The sequence below is a fragment of the Phytophthora infestans genome, genomic scaffold (genome assembly GCF_000142945.1).
Source record: "Phytophthora infestans T30-4 supercont1.7 genomic scaffold, whole genome shotgun sequence".
Lineage (NCBI taxonomy): Eukaryota > Oomycota > Peronosporomycetes > Peronosporales > Peronosporaceae > Phytophthora > Phytophthora infestans.
In genome coordinates, this window is record NW_003303752.1 from 1,584,166 (window position 1) to 1,602,335 (window position 18,170).

Sequence of the window (18,170 nt, forward strand, 5' to 3'; positions counted from 1 at the left end):
TGTAAACCCCTGCCCCCTCGTCGTCGCTGATTGGCCGAAAGTCGGACCAATCGGGGGCCGCCAGATCGGCCTCGTCAGCTGCGCTATAGAAAGACGCGTCGCTGCCGAGACTTGATTGGCTGGCCGTGGAGGCCTCGCTGTCCGAGGACAGGGCCCGGTCTCTGATTGGCCAGAAGAGTCGCATGGCGCGCTCTGATTGGTCAAAAAGAAAAAAATCCGACAGCCGAAGACCGAAACGAAGGCGAATTAGAAAAGTGTAGAGAAGATCGGTGTAGTTGGCCTCGCGGGGGAAAGGTGAACGCCCCCGGAGACCGCTCGTCCGCCGCTAGCAAGCTAGCCGCAGCCGAGTGCCCAAAAATGCGAGTGAAAAAGTCCGCCAAAAGGCGAAAACCAGTTTTCACACTGATTAGAACAGAAAAGTTTTGTGTATTACCATTTGGCTTACTCGTTACCAAATTTGTAATTTGGTCGCTACCTAATTGAATGTCTAAAAAAAAATAGGTAAGGCCTTCGAGTCGACCACCGAAATGGGTTTCTAGGGCGGTTCCCTACCTGGGTGGGGCCCTGTCGGCCGTCTTGGGCCTGGTTTCCGCCTAGCGGCGGCTTGTCTGGGACGGAGTCCCCCCGGTCTCCGTCGCCCGGCTGCCTCTTGGTCCTTGGCTGGGCCTCGCCTGGTGTTGGCGAGTCCGGTGCTGGCCGCAGTGTAGATTCCAGATGCGGCGGCTGGACTGGATGCATTCGGCAGACAGCTGCCGGTCCAGCCGCTTTGCATCGCGCTTGAGTAGCCCCAGGTGTGTGGTGTATACCTGGTAGTTGCCACTAGCGACCGCCCCAAGCGACCCGTACACGAGCGCCGAGAGGTGTACCTTCCATCCTTGGCGCTCGAGGTGTCGCTTGATGCGGTCGTACTTGGCTCGCTTGTGGCTGGCGATAAGGGACAGCGCCGAGCTGCTCGCGTCGTCACTCGCCTGCTCCTCAAACGCCACGGCCAGGTCGACCACCGCCACCGTCTTCTTGGTGTGGTTGTAGAGCTGGAGATCGGGCCGTAACGCGGGGCCGGCGAGTGACGGCACGGTATGGTTCACTCGGAGCTCGACGCGGTCCCGGCGGTCCGTGGACGACGCGTGGAGCTCACGCTCGATGCGCTTGAGCGGTCCGTCGTGCCGCCCTCGGACCGCGTCCATCGTGCCGGGACAGTGGTTTAGCACGTGAGCCAGTGTTTCGGCACGATGGCATCCTGGCTGGCGGCATCTGTCGTGCGAGCGCAGGCGCCGGCGCTTCAGTACGCTGTACGTGTCCACTTGGTTAAGACGACCACCGCGAACCGGTAGTCGGCTTCCCACATGCCTCGCGGCTGCGTAAGGAAGACGCTGCCTTCACCGCCGTGGGCACGGGCCGTCTTCCCTTGGTCCCGCATGGACGTCCAGCGGTGCCAGTGGTTATTCTTGATGTGCAGCTTCACGTGCCGCAGCACGTCCTTGTGCGTCAGCCACTTGTCGTGGTGCGGCACGCGAAGCTGGAGAGGCTGAGCTGGTGCGCCAGTGTGCGTGTCCGCGGGGGCTGTCTGTAGCTGCAGGCCGAGAGAGCGGAGGTGGCGCTGGACATCGACCCACAGCGAGCCGATGTCGCAATTGCGTCGTTTGGGAGGTGCGTGGGCCGATGTCCCGAGCTGCGAGTTTAGCAGCCGCTCGCACAGCTCCTCCCCCCGCTCCTTCCAGTGCTCGGCGTCCAAGCGGTGCCGGGCGTCGGCGACTTGGCGGAGCTGCACGCGGGCAATGCGGCGGATGGCGGGGTCCGGCGAGTGCAGGGTCTGCCAGGCGTGCGCAATCTGAAGGGCACCGTGAACCTCTGTAAGCGGTAGCAGCCCCAATCCTCCTCGCGACGTTGGTGCATACAGGAACTCGGTGGTGGCTGATGTTGGCAGGCGGAGAAGGTGACGCAGCCCGCGCGCGAGGTGTCGGTCAAAGCCTTGGAGCTGCTGCTGAAACGGTCGGAGGTGGCGGAGGGCATATTCCACGCGTGGGTAGATGTAAACCTTGAGGGCCTTCACAACTTGCCACGGCGCCAGCCCCGACTGCATCCGCGCCGTCGTGTCTGCCTTCAGTTCGCGGAGCTTGGGGGCCAACTCGACGCGGCGGCGTACGTGGTCGAATCCGTCGCCTATGCCTAGGTACGCGTACGCCTCGGTCATCCCGAGTGCTGGGATTTGGGCGCCGTCCAGCTGGAGCGTGAGGTTGGCGGTCTTCAAAACGCCGCGGTTGTCCCTCTGGACAGACATGGTGCTGCACTTGGACGGGTTTGCCACCATACCTGTCCAGCGCAGGAAGTCGGTGACGAGCTGGTGCTGCCGCGTGATGCCATCCTTGGTGTCACTGAAGACCTTGAGGTCGTCGGCATATGCTGACGCACCTGGCCGGTCGACGGCTGAGAGCTGTACCCCCGTGCCAGGGAGCCGCTTGAGTGCGTGGAGGAGTGGGCTGATCACCGCCGTGAAGAGGTGGGGGCTCAAGGGACATCCCTGAAACACGCCCAAGCGCAGCTGAATTGGGGCCGTCGTGCCGTCTGCTGCGTTCCCGACCGTGAAAGCTGCCGCGTCGTAGATCCCTTGGCAGCACGCGATGAACTGCGCCGGCACTCCCATGCGCCTCAGCACCTCCCACAGCAGTTCGTGGGGCACACTGCCGAACGCGTTCTTGATGTCGTACCAGACCACGTGCAGCTCGCGGCGTCGGCGGCGGGCGTTGTCCGTCAGCGTGGCTGCGAGGAAATTGTGTTCCCCGCAGCCGTTAACCGCGCGGAATCCCTTCTGTGCGTCAGCGTGCCGGGTGTTGGCGTCGAGCCAGCGTGTGAACCGGTGGGCCAGGATACCGGCGTACAGCTTGTAGACGGCTTGCTGGAGGCAGATCGGCCTCCAGTTGGCGGGGTCCTGCCGATCTCCTTTCTTGAGCAGGAGCCGCACGACTCCGAGCTTCCAGCTCTGTGGGACGCGCTGATCAGTCTAACACCTGGAGAAAGCGGCGTGCAGGGCCGGTAGGAGTTGCTGTGTGAAGGTCTTGTAGACGTCGTACCCCACTCCGTCCAAGCCGGGGCTGGACGTACCCCGTACACGTTGCAACTGGTCCTCAACCTCGTCCGGCGACGGCGGCTCCATGAGTAGCTCCGTGGCAGCGATGGCAGCGGGCAGCTGAGCAAGCGCCTCCCGAAAGCGGGCTCCGATGGGCGAGTCGGCGTCGAACTCCGTGCGCGGCGTGTTCACGTCTGTGAAGAAGGCATGGAGCAAGTCTCCCGGAATCGGGCAGATTCCGTCGTCCACCGCCGACGAAGGAGCTGAAGCTGGTGCAGAATGAGGCGGAGCCGCTGTTTGCGCTGTTGTCGTCACTGATGCCGCCCTGTCCTTGTCGCGCGCGGCGGCCAGGATGCCGTCCACGCAGGCCTTCTCGTCGGTGTCGAAGCGGTGGCGCAATTGGTGCTGGTCAAGGGCGGAGCGGATGCGACCGACTCGACGCCTGGCCTTGCTGATGGCCGTCCTGTCCTGAGGGCGCCTGCTCTCGAGCGCGTGGAGGTTGTCGAGGGCTTCATCGATCCGGTGCTCGCGGTGTGGCGTGTCACCCGTGGGGGCCGTCGGCGGCGCGTCTTCCGCTGCCTGTGTTGGCTGCCACCGCCGCGCTTGCATCTCCGCTGTCGACGCTGCCGTGTTTGCTGCTGCTGCCGTGGGCGTTGCCGCTGCTGCTGCTGCTGTTGACGTGGAGGTTGGTGCTGGGACTGGGAGTACGGCTGCAGCTTGTCGTAGAGGGCGTACGGTAGGGCCGTGATGTAGCCCTCCGCCGTCTCCCAGTCTGGCGCATCTGCAATCTTCGCCGCCAGCGACGCTGCCAACCTCTCCACGACGTTGCCAGCCTCCTCGGACTCCTCGTCCGTCAAGCGCCGTAGGCGGAGGCGCGGTCGGCGAAGCGGCACAGCATCGGGGCTGATGCACATTGCGGCGTACACCTCGCCGTCGTCGATGTCGCCTTGGTCGCTGTGGTCGTCATCAGGAGACGGAGCGGCCGTAGATGCAGGAGGCCGGGCTGAGGGCAAGGGCGCTGCAGGAGCAGTAGGCGCTGCGGTCGCCACGGAGGTGTTGGTGCAGCCCCTGCCATCGGGGTGCACACTGCACTCGAGCTTGGTGCGGCGTCGGTCGAGGCCGGCGTTGGCAAGGCGGTCGGCGTGACCGTTCGCCTGCCGGTCGATGTGGTGGAGCGAGAAGCTTCCCACGCGCGCGAGCTCGAGCTTGACCTTGTTGCGCAGTGCTCGGAGCCGCGTGCTTCTCGTCGCGAAGATGCCCCGCACTTGCTGGATGACCAGCGTGCTGTCGCCCTCGATGCGCAGCTTCGTGACGCCGTGGTCGGCGGCGGCCCTGGCCCCGAGCAGCAACGCAGTGTACTCTGCTGTGTTGTTCGTTGCCGTGGTGCTCGGGTCGTAGTGGGAACAAGTCCACACTACGGGGCCGCTGGGCTTGAAGAGAGCTGCGCCGGCGCCGCCTGGGCCTGGGTTTGCACGGCAAGCACCGTCGAAGCGCAAAAGCCACTCGCCGTCGGCGTCGTCGATGGTCTCCTCGTCGACCTGCCCTGGCGCTTCGTCATGCGGCTCGCTTTCCTTGGTCTCCTCGTTTGTCCAAGTTGGCGCCCAGTCCATCGTGTCGCTGTCCTTGGCCTCTTCCTTGCATGCAGGCACGTCTGGTAGCGCGGGTAGCAGGCGGGCGGCGATGCGTGACACAACCAGGCTTCGTGGCAGCGGTGAACCCCAGCGGGGGGCAGGCGTGGCTGCGAGCCTCGTCGCAATGCGGCCCGCGATGGTGGTGCGCGGCAGCGGGGGGCCCCAGCGTGGGGGTGGCACCTGAGCGAGGCGCCCGGCGATCCGAGACGCGACCAGCACGCGCGGGAGTGGAGTGCCCCAGCGGCTCTTGGTGGCCTCGGGCTCTGTTGCCTGCACTTCAACATCGGTGGAGCTCACCAGCGGGGGGGGGACGCTGTGAGCTCCGTGGCGTTGTGGTGGGGCAGGTCGGGCTCAACGGGAGCCGCGGCTGAGACGGTGGAGTCGGCTCCGTCGGCAGTGGGGCTTGATGTTCCTGCTGCCGACGAAGCCTCCGCCGATGGTGCGCTCGAGAGGCTGGCGCACGCTTGCGCGTGTCTTACTGCAGCCAGCCTCGAGGCGAATGGCACGCCACACGCGCAAACCGCCGAGAATCGGTCGAGGAATGCGGTGCGGCGGTGCCGAGAGTTCCTGTGCGTCAGAAGTGACGCGAAGCTGCCGGCCGTGTACGCGCACAGCGTGCAGTCGAACCGCGACGCGTTGTGCGTGTACACGGCGAGGACGGAGGCCGGTTGAGCGCTGGCCGCGGATAGCCTGAGCGCTAGGGCATGCATGCCAGCCTCCTCCTCTTCTTGCAGCTGGCGAGCTTCCTCACCGTCATCTGCGTCGAGTCGGCGGCGCTTGCTGCCTACGCGCAGCGTGCGTGGTCGCTGGAGCGGCTGCTGCAGCGTTGGAGGGCAACTGGTGCCGGAGTCAACGTCCATGGGGGCGGGGACGTCGTTGCTGAGCATGGAGCTTGGGGCTGCAACGTCGTCACCACTCCCGTCGTCGGCTGTCAAAGTGCTGCGGTCGCAGCTGCTGCACTCGTCGACCTGCATGGGCTCCACGAGCACGCGAGCCATCGGAGATGTTTTCTTGGTTCGGCTCAGCGTGCGCGTGGTGCTCCACGGCGACGCGGAGCAGTAGCGCGAGCAGTTTGTAGCAGTAGCAGCTACCGGAAGCTGAGGTAGCTGCGGTAGCCGCTGCTTGGGCTTGAGTCAAACCCACCCCGGGTCGGGCAAGCATGCCGCCCGCCCTGCCGGGTGGTGCCACGACTGTGTGGACTTCAACACGGGCTGGGGCGGCGGCGCGAGGGTTCTGGCCGGCGGGGCCAGCAGGGAGCGCGGGGCTTGGGTCCTGGGGTGCCGATGGGGGCGGCGGAGCGCGAGCCAGACCGGCTGCCAGCGCTGCTGGGTCGGCGAGCATGCTGCCTGCCTTGCCGGGTGGGGCAAGCACACTCGCGACGTCTGCGGGGGGTCCTGGGGCGGCGGCGTGGGGGTCTTGAGCGTCCTCGTCGTCGCTGCTGTCGCTGTCGAGCTCCAAGGGCCAATGGCGGACCGCCAAGGCCCGAGCTGTGGCGGCTGAGAGTGTAGCACCCGGCGATACCGAGTCGGGCAGCCTGCCGGCCGCCCTGCCGGGTGGTGCCACATCGTAGGGGGGGTCTTGGGGGCTGGCGAGGGCCGTCGCCGCGAGCCCTGCGTCTGCGGAAGCCAACGGGCGCGCTTGGAGGCTCGGCGGCGGTGTGTGGGCCGCGCCAGAGCGCGAAGTCGGCGGCGCCTGGGAAGGCAGCCGCGAGGCCGAGCTGTGTACGGGCTCAGAGGCCAGCGACCGGGGCATACTTAGACCAAGTATAGCCCCGCGTACAGGCTGAGAGGCCAGGGATTCGGCCGTACGGGTCTCGCGTACAGCCTGAGAGGCCAGGGATCCTCCCATACTTAGATCAAGTATGGGGCCGCGTTCAGCCTGAGAGGGCAGGGATTCGGGCATACTTAGAGTAAGTATATTTTGCCCGACCCCGCCTGGCTCTCGCACGTCTTGATGGCGATCCGCCAAACGGCGCGAGGTCGTGCTGGAAGGGCGGGGCTGCGCTTGAGCGGCCGAGGCGTCGTCCCGTGATGCCGCTTGGCGTGCAATGGGCGCTGCATGTGTTGCACACGTGCCCGAAGCTGCATCCGCTGAGTCGCCGCCGGTGCCGAGCAGTGGCACGGCGCGTGGAGGGTCCAAATCGCCATTTTGGCCTGAAGTTGAAGCCGAAACGGGGGCAAAAGTGTAAACCCCTGCCCCCTCGTCGTCGCTGATTGGCCGAAAGTCGGACCAATCGGGGGCCGCCAGATCGGCCTCGTCAGCTGCGCTATAGAAAGACGCGTCGCTGCCGAGACTTGATTGGCTGGCCGTGGAGGCCTCGCTGTCCGAGGACAGGGCCCGGTCTCTGATTGGCCAGAAGAGTCGCATGGCGCACTCTGATTGGTCAAAAAGAAAAAAAAGCCCGACAACCGAAGACCGAAGACGAAGGCGAATTAGAAAAGTGTAGAGAAGATCGGTGTAGTTGGCCTCGCGGGGGAAAGGTGAACGCCCCCGGAGACCGCTCGTCCGCCGCTAGCAAGCTAGCCGCAGACGATTGCCCAAAAATGCGAGTGAAAAAGTCCGCCAAAAGGCGAAAACCAGTTTTCACACTGATTAGAACAGATACTACACTTGATCTTAGCCTTGAGGCCGAGAAGGTATGATTTGGAGTTAAACGAAGGATCGTTACCTGTGCCTTATGTTAAACCAATAGAGCATCTGGCAATTAAAGTAAACTTAATTTCAAGAAAAGGTTGCTTCCGCGAAGTAATTTACGTTTTACTAAGTTTGTTATACAATATTTACAGGAAAAACATTTCGTGATAAAACAGGTTTTAAGAAAAAAATGCCTTTAATTCTGGCGCCGGCAATTGTGCAAGTTTACCAAAAGATATATTAAAGGTGCGGGGTTCCCTTCCTACTATACCCGATCGATGTCCGAACGAGCAGAGCGCCTCTCAGGCCTGCAGAATGGTGCCGTCGGCTCCATCGCCGGCATGATAGAAGTGATGCTGCAGCAGCCCACCGTGGCCATCAAGAACGCGGTGCAACAGGGCCGTCCCGTTCCATGGTCCATGCCGGCGCTTTACCGCGGCGTGATCGTCTCCCTCGCCTCCATTGCACCTGTGAGCGCTATTCAGTTCGCAGTCAACGGCCGGTTGCTGCGTAGCTTGACGGATCCTACCTCAGCGCCATCCGACGAAACCAAGGTATTGTGCGGCACACTATCGGGCGTCGCGTCAGCAGTGCTCAGCGCTCCCGCGGAGCTCGTAATGACGTTGCAGCAGAACCATGGCAGGAGCTTCGGGGCAACGGTCACCAAGATCGCCCGGGAGCATGGCGTGGTCCGACTGCTAAGGGGTTTCACGTCCACTGCTGTTCGTGACGCCGTGTGGTGCGCTGGATACCTGGCACTAGGTCCCGTGTTCACCCGCGAGATGCACACGTTCAGCCCCGCCACCTTCGGAGACGTTGACACTGCTTCCACGTCGCAGAAGGCGTTGGCATCGATTGCCGGCTGCGTCACTGCCGGTTTGATCACGGTGGCAGCAACGCAGCCGGTGGACACCATCAAGACGGTCATGCAGGGCGAAGCTATGATGTTGCCCTCGGGTCGCGCACCCAGTACGCTCGCTACGGCAGGCCGCATCTACGGCGAAGGGGGCTTGGCGCGATTCTACCGCGGCATCGTTCCGAGAGGATGCCGTTTGGTCGGCGCCGTCTTCATCCTAGGACAGTCCCGCATCTGGCTCGAGGAGATTTTCGAGGAGCAGAAGATGTAGATCACTGACCGGTAGGATTTCTACCGTAGGACCATAGAGTTCATGTCAAGTTGCAACGTAACAATTTTAAAACAATTTTATCTACATTCTGCACAGTACTTCATACTACGTAGTAGATTACAAGTACAGTACGGTGCCGAATTAATCTGAAAGTGGATTTGCTGACGACGGCTATCGCGGCCCCGCGATTCGCTACGCCCGGCCATGCAACTTCACTTTGAAATCAATCACAGATTCGTCAACCTCGCCAACATGACGGAGCGGGCACAACGCTTGACAGCCCTACAGAACGGAGCTGTGGGATCACTTGCCGGCATGATCGAGATGACTATTCAGCAGCCCTGGGTGGCTGTCAAGAACGCAGTGCAGCAAGGTCGACCACTTCCTCGCTCGATTTCAGCGCTTTACCGTGGTCTCGGAGTATCATTGTCCTCCATTGCGCCCGTGAGTGCCATCCGCTTCGCCATCAACGGACAACTACTGCGCAGAGTGAGCGGGACAGATGCGGCGCCTACGGGCCAAGTCAAGGTGTTGTGCAGCACGATCTCCGGTGCAACGGCCGCGGTCATAACAGGTCCGGCTGAAATGATCATGACGGTGCAACAAAGCAAGGGAGGGGGCTTTGTAGCAACCGTCAAGGCTGTAGTGGAGGCCCGTGGCGTGATGAGACTAATGCGGGGCTACTCGGCCACCGCAATTCGTGACGCTATTTGGTGTGCTGGCTACTTGGCCTTGGGGCCGCTGTTCACGCGCGAGGTGCATCGCTTGAGACCGCAGGCATTTGGTGGGTATGACACTGCGACTGCGTCACAAAAAGCAGCGGCTTCAATTGCCGGTGGTCTGGCTGCTGGTCTCGTGGTTGTTTCATTGACGCAGCCAGTGGATACTATCAAGACGGTTATGCAGGGTGAGGCGATGGAACTTCCTTCGGGTCGTGGACCCAGTATGCTTGCCACGGCCGGACGAATTTACCGTGAAGGGGGAGTTAGAAGATTCTACCGCGGTATTGTGGCCCGTGGAAGTCGCCTCATTGGTGCAGTTTTTATCCTTGGACAAGCTCGTATGCAGCTAGAAGAGGTGTTTGAAGACCACGACTTGTTCAGGTTCAATAATGTCGCGAACTATAAGCAGCATGAGTGAGAAAAGGGGAAAACACAGGTATCTGCGCCTGCGTTAGGAAGTCGATAACTTGACATTGGCTAAAAGAGTCATTCAATAGTTGCTCGTTGTTGAGTGTTACTTTGCTTCACTGGTGCTCTTAGCTGCTTAGGACAGGATGCAGTGGCAGCCGGCCACTCGAATAAGTTGTGGTCCTGTTTCTTCTGCAGGTGCTGTAGCTTGGCCAGGAAGTGTGACGCGAATCTTTCCCGTGAGGGTACCTGCAGCTTTTCCGTTAAGGACAACGGGAACCTCAAAAGAAATGAAGCGCGGCCGACTTTGGCAGAATTTGTCCAAGGGCACCGATGCAGCACCTACCAGGTAGCACACATTAGTACATGCGTTAAGGTCGTTCTGAAGCAGAAAATTACCCATCAAGTCGTCTTTTGAGGTGGCGTCATAGTCCATGATGACCAGGGTCAAATGAACATGCTTCACGTCGCGCTCGTTATCGCACAATATGTGTAGCTTGGGGACCTGGTCATCTTTCCACCTACACGAATTCACGAAAAGCTCAAGTTATCAGATGCAGAGTGCGGATTAAACGTAAACATAGCCTTACATCGGAGAGCAAGTGTTCGAGATCGTGACAGTACTCGGATGGCTTCCACTCGTGTCTACTTGCACTGCATTACTTGGCGTCGAGTAAAACTTCACGTATGGGTCACTGAGACCAGCTATGTCGAGACCCAGGAGGTCTTTGCCGATAAGTTCTGAGATTTCGACGAGAGTAGAATTCTCAGCTGAGCCGGAATTGATCTGTGGTGTTTGGTTGACCTGAAATGCAGCCGCAATGGGTTTGTGATCGCTAGTAGCAATCGCTTCAAAACAGGAGAAACGCTGTAGCTTTAGGCTGCCACGCAATCCCGGCAGTGATTTATACAATACACGGTCGCAGTAAGAGGGTACACGCTCCAGCTATTTAAACGGGGGGGGTCTCTCTGTAAGCAACTAGTAGGCTGAACAGAAACCAAAAAGAAGAACAAAACTCACCAAGTATTCGTCAAGAGTGTGCCGAACCCTCTTGAACGTTGGCGGGAAAAGCGCCGGTGGGAGCTCCCATCCGGTCAGTGCCTTCTTGCCTTCAACCTGGTGCTTCAGTTGATCATTCTGGTTTAACGCAGCCCATTTCTTAGCTCGTACAAGTGTCATGACCTCAGCGCAGTGCTTTTCGTGGTTGCGCTGGCGAGGAGCCGAGTAGCTCAAATCCAGGCGATAGTTTAGATCACCAAACCAGAAACAATGGTCGAATTGGTGGTCGATGGATACGTTTTTTTGCCCGAATTGAGCACCGAGGATGGTAGCGCACTGTACGATACCAAAATGAGCTACATGATCAGAATAAGCTGTTGCTTGGAGATACACGTACATCGCTGTTGCGCTTGTCAAGGAACTTTTGATCTTGGTGCGCCGCCAGATGACAGCTTGCAAAACAAAGAGAGGTGTTTTCGACGACACACTTAAATAGTAGACCACCCTGATCCAAATTGTAAATTAGTTTCGGCATGAACTACAAAAGCGCACCTAATGAGAGCAGAATTACCTTGTTTCCGATGACGCTTCCTAAGCCCGTGGGAACTGCTAGTTTTTCCACATCACAAACGATGTTGCGTTCGTGAACGTAGACGAACAAACGCATCTCCATCAATTCTACTTTTCCTGCTAAACCATAGCTTTCACCAAGATGCAGATAAATCTGTTTGCTGAATGGATAGTCGTGAGTATCACCAACTGTGTCACGCAGATTGCTGCTTAGCTGGCGCACCATCCTGGTCATCTTGCGCATGGACTTCTTGGTACGTGAGCGCTTCACAATCACGTCCGTTGACTTGTCAGCATCAACTTCGTTAGTATTGCTCGGTTCTGAAGTGAGGCTGTCACGTTTCGCCCCAGCACTGGGACTACTGCTTTCATCGGTGCCAAATAACTCCAACGTGCTACCATGTCTCGTTCTACTCTTGTCTCGGGAGTAATCAGCTTGTGTCTCGCTTTCCTCTTCCTCCACTTCATCTTCTTCCTCAACATCATTGACCTCAGTGGCATCGAAGACGCTATTCAGTGTAGGGGGCTCCGTCTCAATTCCTTCTTCCTCTTGTTTTTCCGCCTTGACATTCGACGTGTGCCATCTATCCGCTCTCACTAGGTTTTCGGAAACCTTTTCAGTCTTGTAGGTACTTTCCTGCAACCCCACAGCGATGACATCGAAGTCACCACCACCTTCAGGAATCCACTCGGTCAAAAGTTTGGAATCTTTGGGCGGCATCGTATTACCAACGTTCCAGGACGCAATTAGAATTTTTAGCGGGCTCATGCTGCTTACGGAGCCTTTCCGACCTCCTGGAGAGCTTGCTGCCGAAGATGAAGGCAGCGGAGTGCTCATGGTTTGTCGACGTGGCGGGACCTCATGATCCATCTGCTCAAAGGAAACACAATCTTGTAAGAATAGTGAAGCCGACAGGAATGTTGACGCGCCTCATTCCCACCTCGAATTGGATGTCCTCGACACAAGCTCGGGGCATCATAGATTTTGACCTCGTGGCAGCACCGAGTCCAGCGTCAGGGACGTCTGCGATGTCTTGTTTGTCTTCCATTGAGTTTGGCACGATGGTAAATGGTCATAACAGTCGCGTCAGGAAGCCTATAAATACTGTATGCCCAAGTGGATGGAGCAATGCTAAATTATCCCTTTTACGTTTCAGATATCATACCAGCATGGAAGTGCTGCATCAGTTTCTTCTTACATGTATTTAACTGGAATACCTTTTTAATCATACATACCGACTTCAACAAATTAGCAGCCTTTCAGGCTATCCCAGTTTAATAGTTTCTGTTAGACTTCCCGATTCCTCCATCGTTGAGCTGTTTAGACGAATGTCATTAGCTTTGGCCGATTCAATCTTCTTTCGTGGTGTGCACGGTGCTGAGTACGTTAGCCTTTTTGAGGCATCGTCCACGTCCGCTAGGCTTGATGAAAGACGAGTAGGAGGATCGCTACACGGAGGAAATAATGTAATAGTAAACTGCACAGCATGAAGTTGCGAAAGCAATTGTAGACTGACCTTCCAACGGAGATCCGATACTGCTTTCTCAGGAAATTGAGATCCTCTGTCACGCTCGCGAGGCTCTTTTCTAAGTGCGCACACTTCATTTCTAGTTCTTCAATCGTTGGTTTGGCTGTGGGCAGAAGTGTGAGTAAGAAGACAAAATTATCCCATTATTGAGGATAATGTCCAAACCTGCGTGCCCCTCGCTCAGCTGTGTAGCGATGGCAGGGTTCTTTGTAGATATCTTGTCCTTGGGCGGATCGAGGATGTACGGGTTAACAAATACTTGGAACTCAAGGCGTGCGCTTTGGAGGTACTCAATAAACTGCTCGGTGACGCAATCAACATGATGAATAAACTCGTAGTTGAATGCGGGGCTTCGCGTATTCTGCTCGACACTTTCGGTTGTAAAGAGCTCCCCGAGAAATTCGTATTGACAGTAGGCCAAATCCGTGATGATCGGAAGTCCGGTGGCACCTACAACGCGAATCTTAAATGTCCAAGATTTTCCAAGGAGGTCACTCGGGCTCTCGACGTCCATCAGATCGTTTTCATTATGCTTCTCAGGGTCTGGAGACGATAAGGGAATCCACATCACTTGCAACTTTCCGATAGTGTTAAATGGCGGAACCGCCAGCTTGATGCTGAGCTGAGACTCATCCGGCTCCGTCTCCAGGTTGTACAACAAGTACTCAAGGAACGTAGTGGCGCTGCCAATGTGAAATGAGTTGTCAAAAAGCAACGTGATCGGATCGTGTCCTGCTGGTGACTCATATTCACGGTCATTCATAAGCGCGTTACGAAGAAAAGCAACTTCGTCTTTCAGAAGCGCATGAGCCTTTACAAACTCGAACACGTCCAAGAAAATTGTTTCGTCTGTAGCCTTGTTGTACACTTTAACTTTGACCTTCGGAATACCATTTGTGCCAATTCCATCCTTGTCTTCCATTGATGCGCTCTGCAATGCTGTTTCAAAGCTGAGAACGTCACGATTTAGGAGCTTGACAATCTGTGTGAGCTCTGCGATCTTGGGTAATACTTCTCGAAGTTCCTGGTCGTTCACCTGACGAGCCAGCAGCTCTCGTTGCTTCTCTGCAGCTAATCTTGCTTCTTCCTCCGCTCTAGCTGCCTCTGCGGCCGCGGCTTCAGCCTCTGCAGAATTCGCAGCATTATTAGCGCTTACAGCCTCTCGCTCCAGTCGTTCCTTTTCCCACCGTGCCTTCTCTTCCTCGAATTTCTTCATTTGTTCTTGCAGTTCGTTCAATGCGGAAGTATCGACGGTCTGTAGAGCTTCCTTGTACTCCGCAGCGGCAGTGTCAGCGGAAGGGGGCTCACCATCTGGCTCACGGCCCGGGTATACGAACAGCATCAGTTCGTTTCCAATTACCACACGGTCATAAGGCTCAAGCTGGATGCGTGCATTTCTCTCTAACTTTTTTCCGTTGCGCATGACTTCGCCGGCACCAGCACATAGGAAGATCTCCGAGCCATGATTCTCAAACGAACAATGGTCGTTTACTATGCTGAGTGACATTGGCCGAATGTCTCCTTGAGGACTCACAGTCAAATGAGGCTTGTCCAGCAAGACCATAAATCTCTTCGACCTGTAAGCATCGACATCCAGGTTAATCAGGTAAGGTGACGTCGTGTCGGCCTCGAAGTGATACAAGTGAATGCCACGCTTGCCGTACTCTTCGCGTTGGCGCTGCATCATTTCATCCTGTACACTCATGCCACCATCAGCGCCGCCGCCTCCTCCACTCAACACATTCTCCAGCTCCTTTTGCTTTTGGTTGAGCAGCTCAGCCAATTGCGCGACCTGTGCACTAGCTGCATCATCACCACCTGAAATGTCACCATTATCGGATAATGTACCACTTTCTGCCGAAAACCCTGCAGAAGCAGTGCGCATCGTTGCGATACGCTCGTTCTCGTCCTTCAATTGGCTCACAAGTGCCTTCATCTGCTCCAATTCGGCCATGAGCTTTCGTTCCGCCGGACTTGCAGCAGTCGAAGCTTTCTTGGGCTGAAGCTTAATAACTGATGCATTCTTGGCAAAACCCAGCGTGGAAAACGTATAGCCGTGAAACTTGACCTCCGGGCGAATGGCGCAAAACAGATACGTCCGAGCCTGCAGCATCGTGTCCTTGAGATACTTGCACAAGAAATACGAATTGCACCCCGGAATCGACATGCCCGGCTTGAGTTTGTTGGCTTTGACAGCTTCAGCCATCTTCATGAAAAACTGAGCCATCTCTGTCAGCGACAGATTGATCTTCTTGCCCTGGTCCTGCAATTCTTTGGATTTTAAAGCGTCGGGGTGAGGCCCCAAGTACTTGTGCTCGATTTCTCCGTCTTCAAAGACGACCTTTTTGTAGTCGGCGTAAACGATGTCACCGGCGGGCTCCGTACCGGCAAGATCGCATACGTAAACTCGACCTCTTTGTTTCATACCCTCACGTTCCGGGTCAGGTTTCTCTACTTCGAGTGTCATGATGCAGTGGCCACGTGTAGACTGGTGGTTGAATTGAGTTGGTGCAATAGCCTTTTTTGCGTTAGCTACCATGAAAGTTCTGCGCAAGTCGTTCCAATCCTTGAGCACAACTGACTGGCACCACTCGATGTCTGTAAATCCATCGGGATCCTTGCGCATACCTGACTTGTACTGCTGCTCCTGTGCTACGGGTGACATGAGATCTCGCACGGTGTCCACGACATTCTGAAAGTACTTCATCGAGATTTTCCAGCCATCCTGCTTCTCCTTAAACAGCTCGTACGCTAGACGAGGAAATATCCCCCACTTGTTGAGGGTAGCGTTGACATAAACAGTTAGCAGCCTGCAAACGTACAAATTGCGTTTTCTCGATGTTCCTACCAATGGATGGGGTTCTTCGTGCTTGAACCACGCTTCAGGAATATCAACAGCATCCGGCTAGTCAATAGCAGATAGTTAGCAAGTCAAAAGCACCATCACAAATTAAAACTCACACCAAACACGGTGAACGTTTTTCCCGATCCAGAAAGACCGTAGGCAAAGAGTACGACGGCATTTCCTCCCATTAGATCTGCCTTGATCTTACGCCCGACACTTTCGTAAGCCATTTGCTGGTCGACGAGGATCATATTGTCGGCTTGTAATGAATCACCCTGGATATGCCGCTTGTAGCCGTAAGCGCTCCACCACGCGTAGCTGAACGGGAACCGCGTGGTGGAATACGTTGAGTTAATGAGCTCCACATCACCTTCCTCCTCGCCATTTTGTGTCATCACGACACCCAGTTTGTCATCGCACGTGAACGGCCTGCACCGAATCGATACTTTAATGCTGACGCTCATCTTAGCATACAATGATGCCCCTTGAGCGTATTTTCACAACAGCACTTTGTCCAGCCACACAGGATTGAGGTGAGTGTCCCTTGCCAAAAGTCGGTTGGCTCGCTGCACAACGGATACGGCATTAACGCAAATATATAAAATCGCCTTGCTTGTACTGTAGTAGTAGTAGTTTGCACTACAGTACAGGTAAGTAGTACCTACTTTTCGACTGAAAAAACGAGCACATTCAAGATATTGTTGGCTGTGGTCGACAAGTTCACTCCACCGGTGACTTAGATTCTACTGTAAGCTCGATCTACAGTACATCTCACATTAAAACTAGTCTGGTTCATTATTTGCTGAGAATTCCACAGACCTCCTGCATCTTGGCCAAGTATTCAGCAGCGTGCTTCGGCTGGAATACCAGGGCCGGTCGGAAGCGCACTGAATTAGTTCCACAGCCCCCCGAGGCGACACCTTTCATCTTCATCAGGCCAACAAAATCGTTGCGAACACTTTCCGTCGGGAAATCTATGGCCAAGTACGTGCCTTGACCACGCACATTAGACACAAGTGCAGGGAATTTGGCCGCAATCTCGTGTAATCCCGTCTTCAGATAGTCGCCTGTGATGCTAACATTTTCTAGCAAGCTGTCGTTCTCGACCACATCAAGCACTGCCTTTAGCGTGATCATTTTGGTGGGGTCTCCCATCCACGTGTTAAAGATGCGGTAGCCCTCCTTGAGACGGAACTCTTCTTTGGCGAAGTATCCGCCTGTTTGCATCTTCTTGCTGAACGTGACGAGGTCAGGTGGGTTCTCAAGGTTCCAGTGTTCGTGCGCCCAAAAGTTGCCCGTGCTGCCTCCTCCAGTCTGGACCTCATCCACGATGAATGCCACACTATACTTGGCAGCCAGGTTGCGTAGTTCACGGAAGAATGCGGGGCTCGCATGGTTGTCTCCTCCCTCCGCTTGAATTGGCTCAATAATCATGCCGGCAATACGAGTGTCCTCAGGCTTGGTCAGCTCGGCACTGTTCTTCAGTAGTATCTCAACCACGTCCAGGCAGCGTGCTTCTTCACCTTCGTTAGCAGCCTGGTAGACATCCAGCGGGTACCTCAGCTTCGGGAACGGCGCAACGGGCCAGTCAAATGCCGGTACATCCACCTTGTGAATTGCTTTCGAGTGGGTTGTCGACAGACAACCAAGCAACCGGCCATGGAATCCTCCTTGGAAGGACAGAATACTCAAATTGGGCGTGCCCGGCAGCTGGTGCGTCATACATGTCTCGAGTTCGTGATCGGAAGGCGGGCGACCGCCTCTCATTTTGGTCTGAAACCACATGAACACCGCCTTGTACGCGTTCTCATTGGAGCACGAGCCACACATGAGTGTGTTGACATCCTTGAGTCCCTTTGGCGCAACTTTGAGTAACGTGTCGTCGATGCGGTCAACCCAGTCAGAGGGAGGAAACACGCCGAGGCATGGTCGCTGTGCCAGCATAGCTAGGTTCTCCTTATTGCTCATGGCTTCGAGGATCTTGGGGTGGTTATAGCCGATGGGCAGCGATGCGATCTGACCGTACACGTCCAGGAAGCGATTTCCGTCCACATCTACCAGGTAGTTGCCCTTGCTCGCCGCATAGTCCGCGAAGAAATTGATGGCGCCCGTATTCTGCAGCGCAGCGAGGCGCTTCAACTGCTGCTGCGACTTTGGGCCGGGCACTTGGTCCGTCACGATCTCGGCATGCGCGTATTCGTCCGGAAAAGCGGGTGTGGGCGTGGTAGGTAGAGCGCGCGCACTGGTAGCTAAAAGGCGCCGCCATTGGGAAGAGCGAGGCTTTAAGGCACGCAAATACAGCGACATCTCGGCAGCTTGTTTCCGATGGTGCAGATTGCAAAATGCTCATTTCTAGGATCTGGATGAAATGAACTTCAAGTTACCTCTATTGGAGTAAGCCACTTTTTGATTTGCTGTCGGCTCTAAATTAGAGCCTCTTATCAAAGAATTTGACGTATGGATACAAGTACCGATATTGCACGTAGTTTTGGCCAATCTGAGGCGTCAAAACATACAGTAGCCTATCCTACTGTTTTATCCCGTACAGTAACTAGGTTACGGGAAGAGAAAGGGTAAAAGTGGGATTTGAAGAGTTGAATTGTCGTCCAGACCAATTTTACCAATAACAATTCCGACAAT

At 56.4% G+C, this 18,170-nt stretch overlaps 5 protein-coding genes across 5 annotated transcripts; 2 read left to right on the plus strand and 3 right to left on the minus strand.

Annotated features, from left to right (window-relative positions):
• Positions 1–7,607: 7,607 nt before the first annotated feature.
• PITG_05221 (Mitochondrial Carrier (MC) Family) lies at positions 7,608–8,456 on the plus strand (the record flags this gene model as incomplete). Its single annotated transcript, XM_002998855.1, has 1 exon — positions 7,608–8,456. The coding sequence occupies one exon, from the start codon at positions 7,608–7,610 to the stop codon at positions 8,454–8,456; it is 849 nt and encodes a 282-aa protein (XP_002998901.1).
• A 252-nt stretch (positions 8,457–8,708) lies between these two features.
• PITG_05222 (Mitochondrial Carrier (MC) Family) lies at positions 8,709–9,596 on the plus strand (the record flags this gene model as incomplete). Its single annotated transcript, XM_002998856.1, has 1 exon — positions 8,709–9,596. One exon carries the CDS (start codon positions 8,709–8,711, stop codon positions 9,594–9,596), a length of 888 nt encoding a protein of 295 aa, XP_002998902.1.
• Positions 9,597–9,722: 126 nt separating this feature from the next.
• Positions 9,723–11,925, minus strand: PITG_05223 (phosphatidylinositol-3,4,5-trisphosphate 5-phosphatase, putative; the record flags this gene model as incomplete). The annotated part of the gene is made up of 7 exons (XM_002998857.1): positions 9,723–9,928; positions 9,986–10,107; positions 10,177–10,532; positions 10,608–10,922; positions 10,984–11,091; positions 11,158–11,442; positions 11,665–11,925. 7 exons carry the CDS (start codon positions 11,923–11,925, stop codon positions 9,723–9,725), a joined length of 1,653 nt encoding a protein of 550 aa, XP_002998903.1.
• A 496-nt stretch (positions 11,926–12,421) lies between these two features.
• PITG_05224 (uncharacterized protein) lies at positions 12,422–15,994 on the minus strand (the record flags this gene model as incomplete). Its single annotated transcript, XM_002998858.1, has 8 exons — positions 12,422–12,534; positions 12,592–12,605; positions 12,674–12,788; positions 12,851–13,787; positions 13,842–14,488; positions 14,582–15,458; positions 15,534–15,590; positions 15,647–15,994. The coding sequence occupies 8 exons, from the start codon at positions 15,992–15,994 to the stop codon at positions 12,422–12,424; spliced, it is 3,108 nt and encodes a 1,035-aa protein (XP_002998904.1).
• Positions 15,995–16,325: 331 nt separating this feature from the next.
• On the minus strand, positions 16,326–17,861 carry PITG_05225 (4-aminobutyrate aminotransferase, mitochondrial precursor; the record flags this gene model as incomplete). The annotated part of the gene is made up of 1 exon (XM_002998859.1): positions 16,326–17,861. One exon carries the CDS (start codon positions 17,835–17,837, stop codon positions 16,326–16,328), a length of 1,512 nt encoding a protein of 503 aa, XP_002998905.1.
• Positions 17,862–18,170: the final 309 nt, after the last annotated feature.